Source organism: Meles meles, chromosome X (genome assembly GCF_922984935.1).
Source record: "Meles meles chromosome X, mMelMel3.1 paternal haplotype, whole genome shotgun sequence".
Classification (NCBI taxonomy): domain Eukaryota; kingdom Metazoa; phylum Chordata; class Mammalia; order Carnivora; family Mustelidae; genus Meles; species Meles meles.
Window position 1 is genome coordinate 132,377,762 of NC_060087.1, and position 23,195 is coordinate 132,400,956.

The 23,195-nt window shown below is 41.9% G+C and overlaps 1 protein-coding gene across 1 annotated transcript; it reads left to right on the forward strand.

Moving 5' to 3' along the window:
- The first annotated feature begins 2,241 nt into the window (after nt 1–2,241).
- Nucleotides 2,242–22,743, forward strand: VBP1 (VHL binding protein 1). The gene is made up of 6 exons (XM_045996051.1): nt 2,242–2,378; nt 6,526–6,650; nt 15,377–15,443; nt 16,902–17,000; nt 19,828–19,966; nt 21,690–22,743. The coding sequence occupies exons 1-6, from the start codon at nt 2,286–2,288 to the stop codon at nt 21,758–21,760; spliced, it is 594 nt and encodes a 197-aa protein (XP_045852007.1). The 5' UTR covers nt 2,242–2,285; the 3' UTR covers nt 21,761–22,743.
- The last annotated feature ends 452 nt before the right edge of the window (nt 22,744–23,195 follow it).

The following is a 23,195-nucleotide window of genomic DNA, read 5'->3' on the forward strand; positions in this document are numbered from 1 at the left end:
TTGTCTGTCTGTATGACATAACTGTGCTGAATTTTTTCAAGCTGAATTTACAGTTTGAATTGTTCTGGTGTTATTTTTGCAGGACCTGTGTTGTTGTTTTCTCATAAATGGGCCAATATATTGACCTTTTCTCTCTTTGTCCCTGGATGAGTCATAGAATGTCTTACACCAAAGTTAAAGGTGGAATTACCTCCTATTTTCATCTGGAACATATCTGATTTGGGGTTTTTAACATTTATTTTGGTAATCCATTTGGAATCTATTCTTGTATATTGTTTGTGATATTAACCTAATTTTAGCTTTTCCCAAATTGCTACCCAACTGTCACAACACTGTTAAAATGTCCATCTTTGTTTCAGGGGTTTGAGATGCTACCTCTGTGTACTTGTCTGTTTCTGGATATTCTACTTTATTCCACAGGTCTGTTTTCATGAAATAAAGAATACTGGACTTAGAAGTGAATTATTTGGGTTCTTTCTGCTCTATCCCAAGATTTGCTGTGGGATTGTAGGCACATTCTGTTCTCTTTGTAGGCCTTAGTTTCATCATCTGTGACATTAGAGTTTCCATCCAGATTACTGGTATTTCTAGGAGTCTGTACTAATTAGTACTATCCAAGATTGCCTTATAGTGTTAGGAGCTGGAACTTGAGTCATGGACTTCTAGCTTCCCAGGCCTGACCTCTTTCTTGACTTAGTTGGGGTAACTTTGGCTTCTTCATTCCCTAGTTCAGGGGCTTACTGCATGTAGGTTCATTTTTTTGGCCTTGAAAGGCTTTTCTTTGACACTTTTCTGATTCTGCTGGTGCCTACAATGACAAGGTCACTTCATGTATGTGTTCATAAGGACCAGACTGGAAGGATGTTGGGCAAGACAAGATAATGAAAGTAAAATCATTTGGTTACCCTACTGTATAGCAGGCACATGTTAGATTCTTTACATGTATGTCATTTAATCTTTACAACAGCCTTATTGGTACACCTTGTTGTTCTCATTTTCAAATACTACTGAGGTAGTGTAGTACCTGTGCTCCCTTGTTACCCAGTATGTGACTCTTACAACACTTAACCTAGTATCTTACAAATGGTCCCGTTTGTTTTGGGGGGGGGGGCAGAGGGAGTGGGAGACAGAGAATCTCAAGCTCACTGTGGAGCATGAGTTGGGGCTTGGTCTCACCACCCTGAGATCATGACCTAAGCCCAAAGTCTGAGACTTAACCCACTGAGCCACTTAGGCACCCCACAAATAGTTCATTTTTAAGGTTCTTTAGTTGTATGGTAACTATGGGTGATGATAGTCCCTCCCACCCTCTTGGGCTTGTGGGGATTAAACAGCGTAACTCAGTGACTGGCACACACAGTTAGATTTTAATAAATGTTAAGAACTGTCATTATTGCGTATGTATCCCCACTAAGTGAGGGAATTAACCTTTACCCTAACCCTCACAGTACTGTCTGTGTGAGTGGATGGAGCACCACTTCACGGCCAAGCACTCCAGTACAAGCGAAGGTGGGAAAAACAGGGTTGTTAGTTGTTAGAAGAGACCAAAGAGTATTTAGGTCCGTATAATGCCCTTACTTTCAAGGTGTCCCGGTGGTGGACTATGTTGCCCAAGTTCTTGGGATTTTGTGTGAACGATATGAAGTTTTGAAAATGGTTGAATTGGGATGGCAACATTCTGATCAAAGGTGGCTTTCCGGAAAGGTTGGTGCAGTGGGCGGGGTATTTATTAAAATCAGGCCAAAGGCTCCACTACGAAATATACACAAAACACGCCCCCTTCGAGGGCTGGAAAGCTCGCTGGGACCAGAAAGGTACCGAGACCAAGAACCCGTCGTGGCGTCTAGGACCCAGATTCACTTGTAGCTGAGAAGGAAACAGTTCGCTTCGAAGACCATTCTGGAAGGTGCTGCCCGTTCTGCGGTGGTACTGAGATCTAGTTCGGTCTCTCATTCCCAGGATCCTCGAGCCCTCTCACCCACAAAACCCCCAAGACCCCTCTCCCCTGAACCCCACGTTGGTTCTTCCTGCAGAGCCAGCAGCTCCCCCGCGGCACCCCCTGGCTTGTCAGTCGCCTGTGCACAGCCAATCAGCGTCCACAGGATGGGCGCCTCGTCGGAGGGCAAAGGGGCGGCTACTTCCTGCGCACCAATGAACGCGCAGACTCACAAGGAGGCGGGGGGCGGGGGCGGCGGGGGCGAGCCTGCGGCTGTGAGCGAGCCAATCGGAGACCAGCAGCCGTTGGCGGCTCGAGAGACAGTTAGTCGCGCGCACGCTTCTCCAAGATGGCGGCGGCGAGGGATGGTTGTGCGTTAGGAGAAGCCGCCGCAGGGAACGGGCGGCGGCTCCACCTAGGGATTCCTGAGGCCGTGTTTGTGGTAAGAGGCACGCCGACCTTCGGCATGTTGGCGCTGGGGCGCGGGCTACCCCTTTCTTTCCTGGCTTTACCGCGGCCTCGACTATGGGGGAGGAGTTGAGCAAATGGACCTGGGAGAGAGCACTTGTCGGCTCTCCCCTCTCCGCCTAGAGGAACTGAACGGCTGGTATCCCGCACGCCGGGGGAAACGGGGTCCGCGAAGAGACGGGTGTGCCGGGCGTGAGGACTGCGGAGCGGGGCGGGGCGGTCCGAGGGGCCTCCCCCCAGGTGCCAGGTTTCACCTTGTGCTGCCTGTAAGGGAGAGGGGGAGGCAGTGCGAAGCCGGGAGAGAGACTCAGCCTAGATGCTGGAACGACCGACGGTTGTGGGGTGACGTCGGGTACAGTGAGCAGAACACCTGGTGCTTAGCTGTGAAAGTAGGAAAGTACACCTCGTCTGTTGAAGGGATGCAGTGGTCTTTTGCTTCGCAGGATGGAGGAAGAGACTGATGGGAAGGTAGAGGGTAGAGTCTAGATAGAGTGCCGGCTTTATCCAGTAGGTAGCGGGCTGTCATTAGAAGGCGTCTGAATAAAGGCACGATATAATCGTATTTGGTTTTACGTACATCATTCTAACAGTTTAATAGAGAAGGCATCGTGTGGAGTAGAGAGAGGAGGTGGGGAATGCAGTTTCACAGAAGAGGGGGAATCCGACCCGAAGCCAATCAAAGAGAAGCAGCTACATGACTGCAACACTGCCCTTTCATTAAGACATTCTAGAAATCGTATTTCAGAACTGTTTGAATAATGCGAGAAAACAAAGGATGAGGTCTGAGTTCTAACCAGTACAGTATAGGGCCTCCTATATCGCAGAAAACACGACTGGTCTTCAGGTCAGTATCATCGGTCTTTCCTCACTCAGTTCTGACTTAAGTCTCAGGGGAATTTTCTTGACCTTTTGGTTTGTGCCTGTATTGCTTTATCTCCACCTTTTGTTCATTTTCGTTCAAAATACCCATTTTTAAAATTTATTCTTGATTTAGACCATTTTTTAAAAGATTTTATTTGTTTCTTTGACAGAGATCACAAGTAGGCAGAGGGAGGGGGGGAAGCAGGCCCCGCGCGGACCAGAGAGCCGGATGGCTCGATCCCAGACCTTTCCATCATGACCTGAACCGAAGGTAGAGGCTTAACCCACTGAGCTACCCAGGCGCCCCTATTGAGACCATTTTTATATACACTCTGTATTGCATAGATTGCATATTTGCATTTGCTGATTCAATTTTGTAGTTTTCTTTCTAATTTTGTGTTTTCTGTCTGAGCTGTGCCATTTATTTCTTTACATTCATTTCCCGACTAATGGTAATGAGACAGAATTTGCTGACTGCCAGGCACTTTCTTAATGCTTTTACAAAACTCTAGGAGGTAGGTATTATTATTGCTATTTTGTAGATGAAACTGAGTTACTCGAGTCACTTGGCCCCAAGTCATATAATGTGTGAGCATTTTATTCAGGATTTGAACTTGGGCATTCTGTAGAGTACCAGAGCCCCTATTTACATGCTCTGCCAGTGGGAGGAAAGTGAGATAGTCATCTTGGCTCAGGGTCATTTCTCCTGGTCCCAGCACAGCACCGAATACATAAGTATAAGCTTATAACCAGATGTCGAATTCAATTTTCATAGTGCCTTAAATAGTACGTTCGTGGTCCTCAACTAGAGATGGCTTCAAAAATCTCATTCAGGAGGATACACTTTATCTGAGGCTTTAAAAAGTCTTTATCTTAAAATATCTTTCCTCCCTAAAATTGCTATGGGTTATTTTACTAGACCTTAAAATTTGTACCAGTAGAATATAGTATATAGGAAATACAAATTTTATGTAAGTATTTGAATAACATGGTGTTGTAGAAAGAACATTGGCTTCGAAGCAACCAGGGTTTGAACCCTGCCTCCGCTTTGCAATTGCTGCTTCATCTTGAGCATGTTATTTTTACCACCTTGAATCTCAGTTACTTTTGCTGAAACAGGAATAGCAATGTTTAGAGAGTTGCTGTGAGAAGCAGTATGTACTTTCAGTATAACAAGTGAATGCTAAATATGTATTAGTTTCTCTGATAGAGGAGGCCCTATACTGTACTGGTTAAGAGTCAGACCTCATACTTTCCTCCATTCCCACTGGTGCCATACTTGGTTTTCTTTCTCTGCTTGAACTGTCCTTTCCCCCTTGCCCAGTTGCTGATGTCCTGTCTTAATCTCTCAGCATCTAGTTCACATATGACCTCCCTGTAGTTTTTGTTTTTTTTCAAAAAAGAGTTTATATATTTATTTTAGAGATAAAGACAGAGAGCTCACAAGGTGGGGTGAGAGCAGAGGGAGAGGGACAAGCAGACTCTGCCGAGCACTCCCTGCCGAGCACAGAGCCTAACGTAGGACTCAGTCCCACGACCTGAAATCATGATCTGAGCAAAAATCAAGAGTTGGCCGCTTAACCAACTGAGCCACCCAAGTGTCTCTCCCTGTCATTTTTCTTGACCACTGCCCCAAGACAGAATTCTTGGCACTTTCATCTTTTCCCTCAGCACATTGTATTATAGACATAGCTAATGTTTGTTGAGCACTTAATAGCTCTCATGTATTCTTTGAAGGATTTTACAGATGCTAACTCATTTAGTTCCCTGTGAGGGAAAGGTATTTTCATTTTACAGACAAGAAACTTGAGGCAAAGAGAGCGGTTGAGTAGCTTCTCCAAAGTGAACACATCTAGTATGTGGTGAAGCCACGATTCAAGCCAGGCAGGCCCTGTCTCGTAGCCACAGTCCTGTGCTGCTGTAGTTAATTCTGCTCGCTAGACTCTAAGCTCCCAGCAATATCTACCAGCTGCTAGAAACTTTGACTTCTACCTGTCTCCTGCGGTGAGCCTTCAAGGAAGATGCGTCTCCGTTACACATGCGGACGTCAGCCATTGCCCCCAGCCTCACCATTTCAGTTTCTTTTACTGTGTCTCTGGCTTGATGGCTTCATAGTTCGCCTTCCCTTGCTGCTGTTTTTCTTTTCCTTCTTATCTTGTTTTGGCTAAAATACTCCCTTACAGCTAGTAAGTATGGATAAGAATAATGACACAGAGATCTCAGAAACCAAGGTAATTGAATTTAACTTAAAATGAAGGAATAAAGTTCTTTAAAGTGCTGGAAAGATCCCATAGGATTGCCTTTAAGTTTCCATATATTTTCATTTCGTTCCTTATCTAATTAACTAGCTTTTCTTCAAGGACCAGTACGTAGTATATGTTTAAAACACTGTTCAGTTTGACTACTGGTCTTTTGCTTAATTACTCCTTTTATGAAAGATTGTTCTCCTTGCCTTTTAGGTTTACTTTATTTCCACCAGTTGATACTTAAGGAGGTATTTGTGGCTTGCCTCGGGCACCTAGTGCCTGCATTTAGCATGATTTCTATGGTAGAACTTGCATTAAAAATTTTAGTCGAGGGGCGCTTGGGTGGCTCTGTGGGTTGGGCCTCTGCCTTCAGCTCGGGTCATGGTCTCGGGGTCCTGGGATCGAGCCCCACGTCAGGCTCTCGGCGGGGGGCCTGCTACCCCCTCACTCTCTACCTACTTGTGATCTCTCTCTCTCTGTCAAATAAATAAATAAATAAATAAATAAATAAATACATCTTAAAAAAATTTAGTCGATACTTTTGGCATCCAGTCTGTTGAGTCATTTTGTGAACAGGCTACATGACTAGGCAACGCATTTGATTGTTGGTAATTTTCATATTTACTACTAGGGCAGCCTGGGGGGTGCATAAAGCTGATAAGGTCATCTTACTTTCTGTACTTATAAATAAAAATAAAAAGAGGAAGCTGGGCGAAGAATAAACTAGCTGTATAATGTATGTGCACTGTCTCAAATGGTCTTGAGCTTTTTATAACTACATTTTAGTTAAAAACAATCCTTTGGAAAAAAGAAACGAGCTTTTTTTTGTATGTTTTGAAGTTGAAGCAGTCAAAAATCAGATTAGAGGTATGAATTCTAAAATTTGGGGGCACCCGAGTGGCTCATTTGGTTAAATGACCAACTCTTGGTTTTGGCTCGGATCACGATCTCAGGCTTCAAAATCTTTAAAAAAAAAAGTCTAAAGTTTGTCATGTGTTATTTTTGATACGAAAGGAAGATGTAGATTCCTTCATGAAGCAGCCTGGGAATGAGACTGCAGACACAGTGCTAAAGAAGCTGGACGAACAGTACCAGAAGTATAAGTTTATGGAGCTCAACCTTGCTCAAAAGAAAAGGAGGTAAGTGTAAAAATTTACAAGCTGTTTTTTTGTTGTTAATCTTGTATGGCTTAAACTTAAAAAAATCAAGACATAATTTACATATAATAAAATGTCCAGTTGTTGAATATTCAGTTGAATGAATTTTCAGAGATGTATTCACTTCTGTAACCACCGCCCAGATCGGTAAGTGGAATATTCTGTTACTGCAGGAAGTTCCCTGTCGCCCCTTTCTGGCCAACTCTGCCCAGTCCCAGACACATCCACTATTCTGATTGTTTTCACCATAAATTTGTTTTGTCTGTTCTTGAACTTCATATAAATGAAAGCATGTAGTAAGTACTGTTTTATGTCAGGCTTCTTACACATAGCACAATGCTTTTGAGAGTCACCCATGGTTTTGTGTGTATCAGTAAAGTAGTTTCTTTTCAGTGTGGAATCTCGCTCCATTGTGTGTGTATGTACTACAGTTTTTATCTGTTTCCCGTCTGATTGAAGTCTTTGTGTGGGTGTTTGTTTTCATTTCTCCTGGGTGATCACCTCGGGGTAGAATTGCTTGCTCGTATGGTAAGTGGACTGTCCAGTGTTACAAGAGAACTGACGTAAGTCCTCCACAGTGGCTGTACCATATTTCATTCCCGCCGGCGGCCTCTGGAGTTCAGTTGTTCCAATGGCTCACATCCTCGCCAGCAATTTGTATTATTAGTCTAAAGATGGTTTTGAAAACATAATAAAATGAGTATTAAAGACCTTATTCCAAAGCATCTAGGGTCATGACATCTTCGATCTCTAGTTCATCCTTCTTATTTTGCCATTGAGATGAGAGACCCATAGAGGTTATGACTTTCCCTAGAGTTCACAGAAAATGGGCATAGGACAAATGCATCCTTGCTCTCAATTGTTTATTTCCCTATATTTTTATAGTACATTATAAAGTCAGTTCACTGCAGTAAGTACTTGGGGCTATCTGCTATGCACCTATGCACATACGGCAGCAGTCTTATGTCAGTTAAATATGTACGGAATTCCGACTAGGTGCCCGGTACTGTTTTGTGTGCTATCAACAGGGGCACAGTCTAGGGGCATGATAGGTATGTAAATAAGATAAGCAAATAAAGTATAGCAGTTGAGATACTTTAATACAAAGTAGCGAGTTAGCACAGGGAAAGGTGTGATCTGGAGGGGCACAAGGAGACCCAGGAGAAGCTTCCAAGGGGAGCATATGGCCTTGTAGAAGTTTGAAGGCTGGTTGTGAGTTCAGAGGCAGACTAAAGCAAGGAAGGATCATCTGGGCATAACGTGCCATTCATATATAAGTACAAAAGTTTGTATTCAGATACATTTTCTCATTTGATTTGGTGACAGGGAAATTTGAATAAGGGCTGGGTATTAGATGAAGAGTCATCGACATAAACAAATGGAGAGTGTTAACCGAAAAAAGCAGGATAGAAAACACTGTGAAGGATATGCTCTCATTCTGGGAAAAAATGTATATGTACACAAATTTCTGGAAGAAGCTATAGTAGTGGTGTATTAACAGTGGTAATCTTTAGGTGGTGGGAATATGATACTTTAAAACAATCTGGTTATCTGTATTGCTAAATTTCTCCAGTAGTCACGTACTCCTTTTGTAATACAAGTTTCTTTTCATTTTAAAAAGAAGAATTAAGTCATTAGATTTCAGATCACCCACAGGGAGGTTGTAGATAGAGAAGAAATGGGCCTCAGGACCGAGCCCTGGGAAAGAGGAGGAAATTTGTATATCCAAGTCACACTGCTGACTCTAGTACTATGGTATAGTAGGGTACTCACTCCAGGTTTACGTATGCTTTAGGCCTGAATGTGAGGGATAAAACTTGCGCTGTGTACCTGTAGCCTTCCTAATTGGGTGCACTTGGGGCATATCAGTGAACAAAACAGGCAGTCCCTGCCCTTGGCAAGGTTGCAGTCTAGTGGAGTCTGGATAGTAAACACACAATTCAGTAGAATTAACATTTATCGTGCACCTGATAAGTGCTTGGCATCATTTTCAGTACTTAGGCTGTATCAGTCCTCATGGAGCTGACATTCTAGCCAGAGAACGGAGCTGGGTTATAGAGTAGGTTAGAAGGTGATAAATGATATGGAAATAAGAAGGAAGGAAGAGGAGGTGGCAGCTGCTGAGGGTTTTGAGGAAAGGAGGAGTATGGTCTGATTTTCCCTATTATCGTACGACTCCCTCGGGTTGCTAGCTGATCATATTCCTGAGAAGGGCAGAAACAAGGAGGTCAGTTAGTAGTCCCTTTCGTTAATCTAGGTAAGGCGATAGACGTGGTGGTAAAGAAGCATATTCTGAATTTACTTTGAAGTTGGAATGAGCATGATCTGGTGGATTAGAGGTGAGATGTGGAGGGACACATGGAGGATGGCTCCCAGGTCGGAGCAGCTTGGAGGAGTTGCTTACCATTATCTCAGATGGAGAAGACCAGGTGAGGCAGGTTTGGAGGGAGATCAGGAGTTCAGTTCTGGACGCATTTGAGATACCTTTTTGGATATCCAAGTACAGAGAGGTGTTAAAACAGGCAATTAAATTTGGGAGTCTGAATTTTGGGAGCAATCTGGGCTGGAGATACAAATTTGGGAGTAATTTAAAGCTACGGGACTAAATGAGCTCCATCACCAAAAGAGTGCATGTAGGTGAAGGAAAGATCAATGATCTGGGTACTTCAACAGTCGGATGTTAGGGAGAAGAGGGATAACCAGTAAAAACACTGAAAACTGCCTGTGGGGTCAGGAAAACCAGGAGAGTTTACTCTGGAAGCTAAGGTAAGAAAACGTGTTACAGAGAAGGGAATGATCACCTGTGTCAAGTAGGGTAAGGACTGAAAACTGACTTGGACTTAGTAAAGTGGAAGTCATTAGTGTTGTGGATGGGAACGTTTTTGGTCCAGTGGTTTAAAAGGGAATGATAGAATTGGAGATGGTAAATATGGAAAGCTTTCTGAAGAGCTTTACCCATTTCAGTAGTGTGTTGGTTGTCTTTTTTTATCTTTGTGCATCAGCGCTTGAATGACATAGATTGTTCAAACACGGGTTTAAACGCAGGTCCACTTAGACCTGGATTTTTTTCAATATATATTTTGGAAACATTTTTGGAAGATTATTTGACAGTTTGAAAAAACTTGCAGATGAACTGCATAGCCTTGAGATACTGGAAAAAAATAAGAAGATGTTAGGTATTATTGTAAGGATACAGTATATAATACATAAAACATATTATAACGTAGAAAATATATGTAATCAACTGTTTATATTATCTGTAAGGCTGTTTGGGGGAGTCAAAAATTACACATGGATTTACAACTGCACAGGGCATCGGTGCACCAGCCCCCACATTGTTAAAGGTCAGCTGTATATTGGATGCTAATCCTTCTAAGTTACACGGATGAGAAATTTTTCTTCCTTTTATAATTTATCTTTTTTCTTTCTTTATGGTTTCTTTTGATGAGTAGTTCTTAATTTAAAGGTTTTTGGTTAAAATTTCCCTTAATAGCTTTTTGCATCTCATTTAAGAAATCCTACCCTCTATTTCCCATTCAAAAACACAGACTTCTCTGTTTTCTTCTAAAAGTTTTAAAATTTGGTTTTCACATTTAACTTCTTATTTTTTAAATTTATTTTTGTTGGTCGGGAGGGGTAGAGAGAGAGAATCTTATGCAGACTCCACATTCGGTGTGGAGCCTGACATGGGGCTCAGTCTCACGACCCTGAGATCATGACCTGAGCCAAAGTCTAGAGTCAGAGGCTTAACTGACTGTGCCACCCAGGTGTCCCTCACATTTAACTTCTTAATCCAGAAGTTTATTTGTATGTATGGTATGTGTAAACTTTGAATTTTTTCTTTTTTTTTAGTGGATGTACTGTGATGCACTATTTGTCTCAATAGCATTTAAATTTCATGTGGTCCAATTTAGCAGTCTGTTTCCTCCTGTTTAAGAAATACTTTCCTATCCCAAGTTCCTGAAGATACCCTCTTAGTATTGTATTCTCAAAGGTTTATTGCTTTATCTTTCACATTTAGATCTTTAATCCATGAGTTACTCAGAACTGTGTTGCTAAATTTCGAAGCAAATGTGAAATTTTCAGCATGTTTCTTTGTCTTCTCAACACTATAAATTGACCGTTCGATCTGCAGTCTTGGTCATATTCAGGGTCTTGGTGATGCCACTGCTTCATAGGTTTGTGTGTCATTTTTCCGTTAAGAGGTAGATGGTGTCTGGTCGTCTGTTTTTATGGTGCTCCGTGCCTAGATCCGTTAATTGTGCATTGCAAAATGATGCTCTGATTCAGTTATTTGTTTTATTTATAAATAAGTCTGTTATACTTCTGTAAAGAGAAGCACTCCCTACTAATTATCTGGTGAGAGTAGCTGCAGGAAATCAGTCCCCCTGTTAGGTTCTTCTCTTGCCGGACTCATCCCGGTCGTTCCGCCACGTTCAGCTGCTCTCCGCTACCCCCCAGCAAGGGAGGCGTGACTGTGCTCTCTGGCTGCTGGAGAGCCGGACGTGGGAGGGCTGCTCTGCCATCTTAACCTGAAACAAGCTCCATCCCTTTGGACAAACTGTTTAGTATATATTATTAGGCACATGCAGTTTGAGAATTACTGTGTGTTGGTGAACTTAACCCCGTGTAAGGTAATGCTTAGTGTTTTAAAGTCTGTTTCGTTGGATACTTCCAGCTACCCCAGCTTCCTTTTGGTTAACATTTTCTTGATTCATCTTTTCCAATCCCTTTGCTTTCTGCCTGTTTATTATTTATATTGAAGGGTGTTCCATGTAAATAACATAAGGTTATTGTTTTAAGTCTAGCCTGTCTTCTTAGATCAACTGATTTTTGGGGGGTACTTTCAAGATGATAATCTCTTTTGTTTCATTTCACTAATTTGTCTATGTGTGGGTATTTTTCTTCTTTCTTAACCAACTCTATGTCAGCTTCCTGTAACTATGGGTAACTGTGTGGTTTGCCTTTATCCGTGGAGGATTTTGCTTTTACCAGGAGTGGTGACTCTGTACCAGCCTGTTCCTGTTTTGGCTCTTAATATGTGAGCTTCCCCACTGAGCTGCGACGCAGGGACCCAGGCTTGCGTCTGTAGCTGCTAGCAGCACCTGACTCACGATGCTTACTTTTCTCCAGTTCTCACTGCTCAACTCAAAGCCTTTTCCATTTTTTCATCCTTTAATTTTTTCTGGAACTTCCTAACCTCTGAGATGTCAGCTATGCAATGAAAACTATTTTTGTGCATGATCAAGTTGTTCCGCAGCAGGTGGCTCTGTGGAGTTTGGATACTAACCTTTCTTTTACATATCCTGTTAAGTTTTTCCTTGCAACCTATCATTTGCCTTTAACTTTACCTTCAGCTCTGTAAAAGTTCTTTAGTATTTTGTAATTGTCTTGTAATCTCCTCAACACCTGGGTTGTATGTCTTTTATTGTTTTTTTTTTAAGATTTCTATTTACTTATTTGACAGACAGAGATCGCAAGTCGGCAGAGAGGCAGGCAGAGAGAGAGAGAGAGGAGGAAGCAGGCTCCCCGCTGAGCAGAGAGCCCGATGCAGGGCTCGATCCCAGGACTCCGAGATCATGACCTGAGCTGAAGGCAGAGGCTTAACCCACTGAGCCACCCAGGCACCCCAGAGATTTTATTTATTTATTTGACAAAGAGAGGGGACACAAGCAAGGACAGTGGGAGAGGGAGAAGCAGGCTTCCCATGGAGCAGGGAACCTGATGTGGGACTCGATCCCAGGACTCTGGGATCATGACCTGAGCTGAAGGCAGACACTTTATCCCACTGAGCCACCCAGGCACCCTTTTCTTTTATTGTTTTTTAACTGGGAATTTTGTGATTATCATTTTTTGCATTTTTTTCTGATAATTTTTTCCTCTTGTCTCCTTACAGCTAGCTACTTGTTTCTTTATATTAGCAATATCCTTTCTTTTTTTCTCTGAGGTATTTTTAAATACATACTGTATAATCTCATCTTTCAGTATTTCATTTTGTTTCATCTGATGGGTGTTGTTGAGTTTATTGTCTTTGTTTTATTGTAGTTGTGTTTTCAGATTATCATTTCTTTTCCTTATCAGCTCATACTCCCTCAAGGATATCAGTTTCTTTGGCTAGTAATGCAGCGGGGTTGGGGGTAATTTAAGCCGCTTTCCGTGAGTGTGGGCGGGAAAGATGCTGCTGGCGTTGCGGTCTAGGGCATCGCCATTGGACAAATATTCCTTCTACCCAACCAAGTGACTTGGCCTCTGAGGATTCTTTTTGTTCCTCTGCCCTTCACTGTCTTCGCTGTCTTCACTCCTGGGAGTAGCAGTGGGGGTAGAGGGGGACTACTGGGGGCCAGTATTTGTCTTCTCAGCTCCTCAGCCGGACCTCTCTGCTTCTGGTCCATTCTACCATTTTCCACCCTGTAGCAGTGAGGGAGAAGGTAAGGTGATTCACCCAGGGCAATTTAGAGGGAGGAAAAAACATCTAGAAAGTTTTCCTTTAACTGTGCTCTCCTTTTGAAGATTTGATCTGCTTCCCTTCTAAGCTGCTATCTCCCTTCTCACTCTCCTACCCACTCCTAGAACCTGGAGATTGCCACTGCTCTTACGATAACGAAGACCTAGAAGTGACCCAAGTGTCCATTGGCAGGAGAGTAAAGAAGTTGTGCTATATTCATAATTGAATATTACACAGCAGTGAAAATGAATGAACAAGTTTAGGAACCTAATTGAGTTAAGCAAACCTCAGAAAAATGCATTCAACACTTGATTGTTTGTATTAAGCCAGGAAACCAGCAAAGAATATATTGTTTGGGAACATGCATGAAGGTGACGAAATTATTGGAAAAAGAAGAAAAAGGGGGCTGTAAGCACACAGGAGAGCTGCTGTCTCTTGGGGTGGAGCAGAGTGGGGAGGGTCAACCGCTTGGACATACTCAGCGACCTTGGTGACCTACGTTGACGGGGGTTGCAGCTGCTTAATGTATTACTGTGCTTCATAATTTATGTGTTACATATAATGTTATACGTTCAGAAGTTATCATAGAAATCATGGACATGACCAGAACCCTTTATTTGAACATTCTCCTTATGTTGTGTGTGTATCAGATATTTTACAAATAAATATATCTTTTTAGCATTTACCTATATCAACACGTAATACAAAAGTAAGCAGATTTGGAAGATCTACAACATCTGCATTTAACTTGTAAAGAGCTCACAGAGCATTAGCCTTCAAACTAACTTAAAAAAAAAATGAACAGTAAGTGTGTTTCTAGATTATTCACTGGACTTTATTTCCAGATAGTGGTAGTATTTTTTTAAGTAGCAGGCTCATCTAACATACTTCCTGCCAGGTCAGTAGCACAAGGAATGGTAGGGTTTGCCCTGCTAGTCTCCTTCGTGCGTGCTGTGACTTCCTTTGTATGATACAGTGAGTGTATTTTATTTGTTTTTTTGTTTATCAAGTTTTTATTTAAATTCCAATATATATTAACATATTCAGTATTATATTATCATATTAGCATAATATAGTAATGTAACATAACATAGTAACATATGCAGTGTTGTTATATTCATTTTAGCTATGCAGTATGGTGATTCAACACTTCTATAATAAGTACATTTTCATTATCACATTTAAATTTTGTTTACATACCAATTTCCAGTCATATTTAGTTAAATGTGTTCTGAAAGAACCATAGCTTTGTTTTTGTGTCCTTAGTTTGTCTTGTTAAAAATTCCCTTGTGATTTGACAGGGCCCCCACAGCTAAGTTGCATGTTTGTCCGTCTTTCTTTCCTTTCTTGTCCCTCCCTCCCTTCCTTCCTTCCTTCCTTCCTTCCTTCCTTCCTTTCAAGATTTTACTTATTTGATGGAGAGTGAGAGAAAGCACAGCAGGATGAGCAGGAGAGGGGAGAGGGCTCCCTCCCGCTGAGCAGGGAGCCCGATGTCGGCTCGATCCCAGGACCCTGAGATCATGACCTGAGCCGAAGGCAGACGCTCAACTGACTGAGCCACCCAGGCGCCCCTAGTTTGCACATTTTTCCATGCACAGCACATTGTAGCCTTGGGCAACTTTTCATCACCATCCTAAAGAGCTAAACCTCAGTGTCAACAAAATAAAAAATGTTTCATCCTTTCTTCTAAGTAATTTCAGTGTTGTCGGTGTGTTTTTGTCTCTTATTTTCTTGTCAGTGAGGTTGATGTCCCTTTGGAATCAGTTGTTAGTAGCTTTTCAAGAATAATTTTTAATAGATTTTAGTTGTTAGAACACTTTTATGTCCATAGCGCAGTTAAGCAGAAGGTACAGAAATTTCCCATACATTCCTCGCCTCTCCGCACATGCAGAGCCTCCCCCATCATCAGCAGTCTCCACCAGAGTAGGACATTGGTTACAGTTGATGAGTCACGGGGTGCCTGGTTGGCTCTGTCACTGGAGCATGTGACTCTTGTTCTCAAGGTCGTGAGTTCGACCCCCACATTGGGTATAGAGCCTGCTTAAAAGATAAATAAATGATGAGTCAATATATTACTATTACCTGAGGTCCTTAGCTTACCTGAGGGTTCACTATGCTGTTGTGTATTCTGTGGGTTTTGACAAATGGATGATTTTAATAGTTCTCAAAAAGAAAATCGGTAGAAAATGCAAAGCTAGTAAGACTGTGTCCTGGTTTTTTTCTTGCCTGCAAAATACTAAGTTAACCTTCTTCTTATCTACAGGCTGAAAGGTCAGATCCCTGAAATTAAGCAGACTTTAGAAATTCTAAAATACATGCAGAAGAAAAAAGTAAGTACATTTTTGTTTCTAAATATGAGTGAACCGGCGTACTTCAGCAGAGACTCGTCTCCCTGGACTCTGGTCCCTGGTATCTGAGTGTGTTAGAGTACCCGGTCTGCCTTCCCAACTCTCCTGTACCCGTACTGATGTCACAGTGTGCCTCTGTGATAAATGTAGCTTTGTGGCTTTTTTCCCAAGTCCGCTTTAATTTTAGGGCCTACACTTCTTGGATTATTTTACTTACATGAAGTGTTTGTAAAACTTAAATGCAATTGAAAATTATTTAGGTACAAAAAGAAAATGTCTTATTTTGAGGTAGCAGCATCCAGGGGTTTTTATTGCTGTTACTGTTCTCCTTAAGAATAAGGACTGAGTCTAAAACTTACAGATCTGTGAAGAGTCCTAGAAATTGTGGTTTGGGTTCTTACTTCACAGTGGCACATAGCTAGTTCCGGGCAGAAGTGGATTGGAGAACCTTCTGAGTCTTAATCCAATATTCATGAAATAAAAGGCTGTAAACATTAAATTTTATAAGCATATTGTATTTAAAATATTAAGTGGAGCGCCTGGGTGGCTCAGTCAGTTAAGCTTCTGCCTTTGGCTCAGGTCATGATCCCCTGGGTTGTGAGATCGAGCCACGCATCAGGCTCCCTGCTCAGCAGGGGGAGTCTGCTTCTCCCTCTCCATCTGTCCCACACCGCCAGCTTGTGTGTGCTTTCTTTCTTTCTCTCAGATAAATAAATAAAATCTTTAAAAAATATGTATATGATTTATTACTTGGCTACTAGAATAACTATTTCCAGTACCTTATTTTATGTGGTGAAATTTTGAGAGACTTCAGGAAACTGGTCGGTTGGGTGTGAAGCACTAATGAAGTAATAATTGCTAACATTTTTTTTTTTTTGAGAGTGGGAGAGGGAGAGAGAGTGTGAGCCGGGGAGGGGAAGAAAGGGGAAGGGCGGAGAGAGAGAGAATCTCAAGCAGACTCCACTCTGAGCGCAGAGTTGATGTGGGCTCAATCTCACAACCCTGAGATCATGACCTGAGCTGAAATTAAGAGTCAGGTGCTTAACTGGCTGAGTCCCCCCAGGCGCCCCAGTAATTGCTAACTCTTGCATAGCGCTTACTCTGTGCCAGGCACTGTTTTGTGTGTACGTGTGTGTATGTTTGTGTAAAGTCTGTTTTCCACAGCCTTCAGAGGTGTTAGGACTATTGTTATCCTAATTTTATAAATCGGGAACCTGAGACCCAGAGAAGTCAAGTGAAATGGCAAGTTTGCACAAGTAGTAAGTAGCTGAGCCAGAATCCGTGTCCCCCATGCCCAGCCCTCTGGCACCGGCATTCATTTTCCCTCTGCACCAGTTGGCGTGATGGTACTTTTACATGACTTAGATTCGACTCTGTGATCTCTCCTTTATAACCCTGTTGTTAAACTGACCTATTTACAGTACTGTCTTCTGTTTGAAGGAGTCCACCAGTTCACTGGAGACCCGGTTCTTACTGGCAGACAACCTGTATTGCAAAGCTTCCGTTCCTCCTACTGATAAAGTGTGTCTTTGGTTGGGGGTAAGTAGCTGAAGTGGCCGCAGCTTCCGCGGCTGCCACATGTCACCCAGTGTGGTTTGCCCAGCACCACACTGCTGCTTAAGCCGCGTGAAGCGCTCATCGCCCTTTGACTGTGGACGGGACACGGGGTGGGAGCTCAGGGGCTCTGCATTGGAAACCGACTGGAATTGCGAGTTTGATGAGCTGCAAGAGGTGCTCGGCTCTCCCGGTCAAGACAGAACTCACTGAAGTCCTCTTCCCCTTCAGCTGATGCTTCATCTCGTACATGTAACAGAAGGAAGAGGAATAGAAATAAAATAGGGGGCGCCTGGGTGCCTCAGTTGTTAAGCCTCTGCCTTCAGCTCAGGTCATGATCTCAGGGTCCTGGGATTGAGCCCCGCATCGGGCTTCCTGCTCAGCGGGGAGCCTGCTTCTCCCTCTCGCTCTCCCTCTGCCCTGCCCCACTCATGCTCTCTCTCTCTGACAAATAAATTAAAAAAAAATCTTTTTTAAAAAAAGAAATAAAATAGAAAGGATGGCTGAACCTCAGATAAATGTTTCTTGCCCGTAGGGTTTATTAGTTCTGGAAAGATCTCTCAAAACTTAAGGGGGAAAAGATTATTATAAAAACCTCAAGATTAGAGTCCATTTTAAAAACCATGTATTTCAATTTTAGATAATGTCATAGACCTTGTCTGTGATCTTTTCCCCATCTTATTCTTCTCAATCCCCTGACCAATCATCCAGCCCATTCCTGACTGTCCAGCTAGCTGTCCATTGGTCTTGTTACCCCAGACAAGTTCCCATACAAAGTAGCAAGCTAAGTGTATAGCTCCCATCATCTCTCCTCACTGGAAGGATTTCCTCCTTGCTGTTATCTTGTAGAATCGCTCCTGAGAGGCACTCTAATGCTGTGAAGGGTGGGCACATTAATAACCCAAAACTCACTCTGTTCCTTAGTTCCTCCTCCCAATTTTTGTTCTTCGTAACATTTTCAGAGTTTGTGCATTTCGTTCTGTAACCCTAACTCCCATACTTATGTAGCTTTAGTTCTGTACGTGGAACAGCTATCCACCCAGTGGCTCACGTTCCTTCAGCAGGTGGGGATAAGATGATTCCATAAACCAGACTGGGACAACAGGGAGCTCTCTGATGAGAATTACGTCTGGAATCCACTTCATACCTCATAAGACATGAATTCTAAATGTATTATACACTTGCCTGAAATACTGACCCCATCAAAGTTTTAGGCCAAGTAGTGGATAACTTATTTTATAACCTGGAATAAGGATGGTTTGCTTTGGCCACAAAACTCAGAAACTATAGCAAAGTTGGAAGACAACAGGGAAAATGTTCGTAGCTCTTACTGCAGCCAGAGGACTAACACGGCCCTTTGCAGGCTTACCTGGACTTGTGTTTTGGGCGTGTCAGTCTTGAGATGCCTGTTAGACCGTCGGAGAGAGGCCGGTAAGACTGAGGAATGAGTCAACCGGAGAAGTATTTGTCACAGGGTACTTCCTGAGTGAACCATCGATGTTTTTCTGACATGAGTGAAGTCTTTAGAAATGTAGTCTAATTTTTTTTGTTGTTAAAAGGAACCAAAGTATAGAAATTTTCTGGAAAAAAAATAGTAATAAGAAACAGTGGAGGGACGCCTGGGTGGCTCAGTGGGTGAAGCATCTGCCTTTGGCTGAGGTCATGATCCCGGGGTCCTGGGATTGAGTCCCACATCGGGCTTCTTGCTCAGTGGCGAGCCTGCTTCTCCCTCTCCCCACTGCTTGTATGCTGACTTGTGCTCTCTCTCTCTCTGACCAAAAAAACCAAAAAAACAAAACCCACAGTGGCAGTTGACTCAGGAATGAGATTGGGGTCTGGTATTGAAGAGACATATACTTTCCATTGAGTATTTTTCTGTCCCACCTCAATATTTATCCAGTTTTCTAACTATCATGGATTGGGTTATTCAGTCAGTATTTATGTAGCACCTGCTTTGTGCCAGACACTCTCATGTTGTCTATCTTGCTGAATCCTTACAATGATCCTTTGAGTGATTTTTAAATGCCATTTGTCAGATGAGGGAAGTGGTTCAGGAAATGCGCAGTGGTAAGGCAGGTGATCGGAGGAGTTCAGAGCTGGCAGAGGTTTGGTTCCTGGCTTCTAGAACGCATGCATCTCTAAGTGTTGGTAGTAGCAGCAAATCTTCAGAATTCAACAGTCGCCTTGTCTTTCCCCCTAGCATCTGAAGGTGGGAAGGGGACAGTCAAAGCTAGCCATTACTGGATCAAATTAGGTCATATGTATGTATTTCAGAACTCTTAAATTACTGTATCTTAAGCTGAGAATTAACTATTTAAATTGATTCAAATGCATTACTATTTAGTGTTACCATGGAGGTTGTAGAAAGGGGGGATTTGGTATCTAAACATTGGTTCTTCTCTTAATTCTCCCGTTTACTTAACATCTTAGTTAGTGTAGGCAACCTGGCCTCTTTGAGCCCACATTGTCCTACCTGCAAAGAAGAAGATAACTTGACTGACCAGGGTTCTTATGGGGAGTAAATGATACAATGTATGTAAATGTATTCTTTAACCCAGGGATCAATAAAGTTTGTGTAAAGGGTCAGAGAGTCGATATTTTGGTTTTGCAGAGCACACGGTCTCTGTCACAACCACTCAGCTTTGCCGCTGTGGTGTGAAAGCATGAGGAAATGGAGACTATCTGGGCTCCAGTAAAACAGGAAAAGGCAGCTGGCTAGGTTTGGCCCAAGGACTCTAGTTTGCCATCCCTTGTTCTAACCTGTGAAGCACTCTGTAAATGTTGAGTACTTGTCCTGACTTTCTTTCTTCAGGCTAATGTGATGCTTGAATATGACATTGATGAAGCCCAGGCATTATTGGAAAAGAATTTATCGACTGCCACGAAGAATCTGGATTCTCTTGAAGAAGACCTTGACTTTCTTCGAGATCAGTTTACTACCACAGAAGTCAGTATCCTTTCTTTAACTAAAATCAAAGGGAGGGAAGGAGAAAGAGCAGATGTTTTTGACCCTATTATTTGCATTAATTTAATGAGAATAATATCCTTATTCTTAGGCTGATTTGAACTTGCAGATTTTGTGAGAGTAACAAATAACACTTTGGGAACTAATACTCAACTAAGTTTGTAGCTACATTAATCTGAATTTGATGTGTGAAGGTCTGGAAACAGCACATTCAAATCAGTGCATAAGCATATTTCTTTCAGATATTTTCTCAAGACACCTTCAAAGCTAGTTAAATAGTTTAATCCACAAGCATTTATTAAGGGTCTCCTGTGGCGCTGCAGCTGTTGGGGGCACAGGATGGTAAGGGTACAAAAGGAGTGCCAGAGTTTTGCTGTGTTAGAACTGCACGTGTAAAACAGCTAAATGATCATTTCAAAGCAAAATGTAAGTGAGTTCGTTTCAGGTGTGCAGTGCTAAAGCAATTTAAAGTTGGAGGAAGAGAGAGATGAGCTGGAACTAGTTCAAAGAAGGCTTTTCAGAAGTTAGAACTTGGGCTGTTTTTAAAGGTAGTATAGGATTTGGATCAGCAGAGCGAAGAGGCGAGGGTATTCTGGTGGAGGACGGGCAGGCGGTTGAAAACCAGCTCTTTGCCTTTCCTCTCTGACCTCTCTCTCCTGGTGCCTGTTGCAGCCATTGGCAACACACAGTTGCCTACAGCACTCTGAGGTGTTCCCAAGCCAGTCTTCCTGCCACTGACCTCTCCTTGCCCTAGCCTTTGCCCAGTGTATCTTGGGATCCAAAGAGCCCCGGTCAGTTCTCCTCACCCCTTTATATTTCTGCTTTGTTCTTCCTTACCCGGAATGATTTCCCCCGATTTTTGTGGGTTAGTCCTTTTTTTCCTTCATATTTTAGCTCAAGCATCAGATCATTTCTCAACATTTTCAAATCCTTGGGGTGTTTTGTTGTTTCCCTGTGCTTACTGAGCACTTTGCACATAGTACTTTGTGTTCTTTGCCAGACTGGGAGCACTTAAGTGCGTGCAGCGGGCATTGAGTGCTTGGGTGAGGGATGACGGGCCTGTTGGAGGCCTAGAGCAGGGGCTGGCATGGGACTCATAATGTGGAGACTTCGTCCAGAGCGGGGAACGAAGCTATTAAACTTCTGAAAGAAGGAAAAAACCTTCTAGGAGGTAACATTGGAGAAAATCTAGATGTCCTGAGTATGGTGAAGAATTATGGACCCAACACCAAAGGCACAGTCCATGAAGGAAATAGTTGATGTGTGAGGGCCTGCACACGATGGTGCTTGTGGAAAGGGAAAGAAATTGAGTGAATGTCCTGTTAAACCAAAGGGAGGGTAAGAGATGAAATTATTGATAATTGTACTGATTTAAATATGGTCTGAAAGGATATGGTTTGAACAGTCTTTGAATTTCATGGATGAGGGGCTGTCTTTCAAACTTCGGACGGTGTCACGCACATATTGTGTCAAGTATAACACAACTATAGTTGACCACATGTGCTAAACACTTACTGATTGGAGACCTTGACTTTGTATTGGTGGAATTCCTTAAATGCTATTATAGCAAGGTGGCTCACAACACTTGTTACCAGTATTTTGCGTGCATGGTTTCTCTCTTGATTCAGTCTGTGAGTGAGTACTTAACTTAGTCATTGCATGTGCTGTCTTTAGATTTGCATTTGCGTTTTCTTTGACAATTCTTGCAGATATGGCCAGGGTTTATAACTGGGATGTAAAAAGAAGAAACAAAGATGATTCTACCAAGAACAAAGCATAATGCTGGCAATTAAAAATGTGGTTCAGTTTTCCAAACATGTTATTTTAAGTACCCCAAAGCTTATCCCTAAAGGTTGACATGACTTCGACTGATTTTTTTTTTTAACAGCAAGAACGATAATTACAATTTAAAAAAGATAAACATCATTTTATTATAAAAACAAAATTGGTTTCAAATATTTTGTGAAATTAACAATATTTTAATTTTTTTTTAATTTCCAACAAAGTAAATGCTACCTTCATCGGGTTTTTTTTTGGTTTGTCATAAAAAAAAAATCTTAGCTGAAATGGCTGAGGGGTGCTATGGAAGCTGAATTCTGGGCACTTTTCTTTATTGGCTGATGTTACTCTCACTTGATGTCGTTAAACCAGTGTAGAGGTAGGATAAACAGTTTAAGTATTTCGAAACTTGTTTTCTTTAGTACATATGGGGCTTTATGGCTCTGTGTTGCTGTTATTTGTCTTATAAAAATGGATTTTCATGAATTACTGCTTAGCCAATAACTATTGTAATATTCTGTACTTTTCAAGAAATGGTAGTTTGCCTTCCTAAACAGTAAGAGGGCTACTGAGACAACGCTTTTTCTTACCCTGCAGAAGTGCTCAGTTTCTTTGCAATGACAGTGTAAGGGAGATCTTGACCAACGTGAAATAACAACATTCTTTAGTCACTCAAAACTCTTGGCTAGGCAATTTTATATTTCTGAACTGTTCTCCAAAGCAGCTGAACAAGAATATTAAGATATACGTTAATCTGCAGTGGTTGAAAAGATTTGTGAGCTTTTTTTACTCCTGATAAAATGTCATAGGCAGAGTAGAAAAATCCCTGTGGAAAGCCATTGGTCCAGTGGCTAGCACTGGGTGATAACAGATTCTGATAAAAACACAGATGTATTATTTCTTCTCCGTGTAGTACAACATATACTCGTACAATGTTTTGTACTTGTATTTCATGATATTAAAACATTGACGTTAAAACTGTGGCATGGCACCTTCTTTTTTAATATTATTCTTTCTAAAGTTAAGGTTTCTTTTCACATATTTATAAAGTTCATTTACTTCTACATATAACGAGCATGTCCCAAGAACTTAATGTTTATAGGAACAACAGAATCTCTTTGGAAGGAATACAGATCAGCTAAATCTTAACGACACCAAAGTTCCTTGAGTCACTTTTTCCTTCATAATTTTAAATCCCCATATTTTAGTATTTTAGGTTTTTAGTATCTTAGTATTTTAGTATACATCTTGATATATTGTAAGTGCTAATTTTCCCAAACCTCGTTACGGTAAGTATATTGGCACAAAATATCCTTGTCAGTATTAGGACATGAATGATTTACTCACTTTAAGTACATGAAAATTGAACTGCTTTGAAGAAACACAGCTCTTTAGAGATATGAACGAAAGAGCAAAAATTAAGTTAATTCTATAAA

Coding starts and splice junctions, on each gene's coding strand:
- VBP1 (XM_045996051.1), top strand. CDS start 2,286: ATGGCGGCGGCGAGGGATGGTTGTGCGTTAGGAGAAGCCGCCGCAGGG. Junction 2,379..6,525: donor TTCCTGAGGCCGTGTTTGTG/GTAAGAGGCACG, acceptor TTGATACGAAAG/GAAGATGTAGATTCCTTCAT. Junction 19,967..21,689: donor GTTTACTACCACAGAAGTCA/GTATCCTTTCTT, acceptor CAATTCTTGCAG/ATATGGCCAGGGTTTATAAC.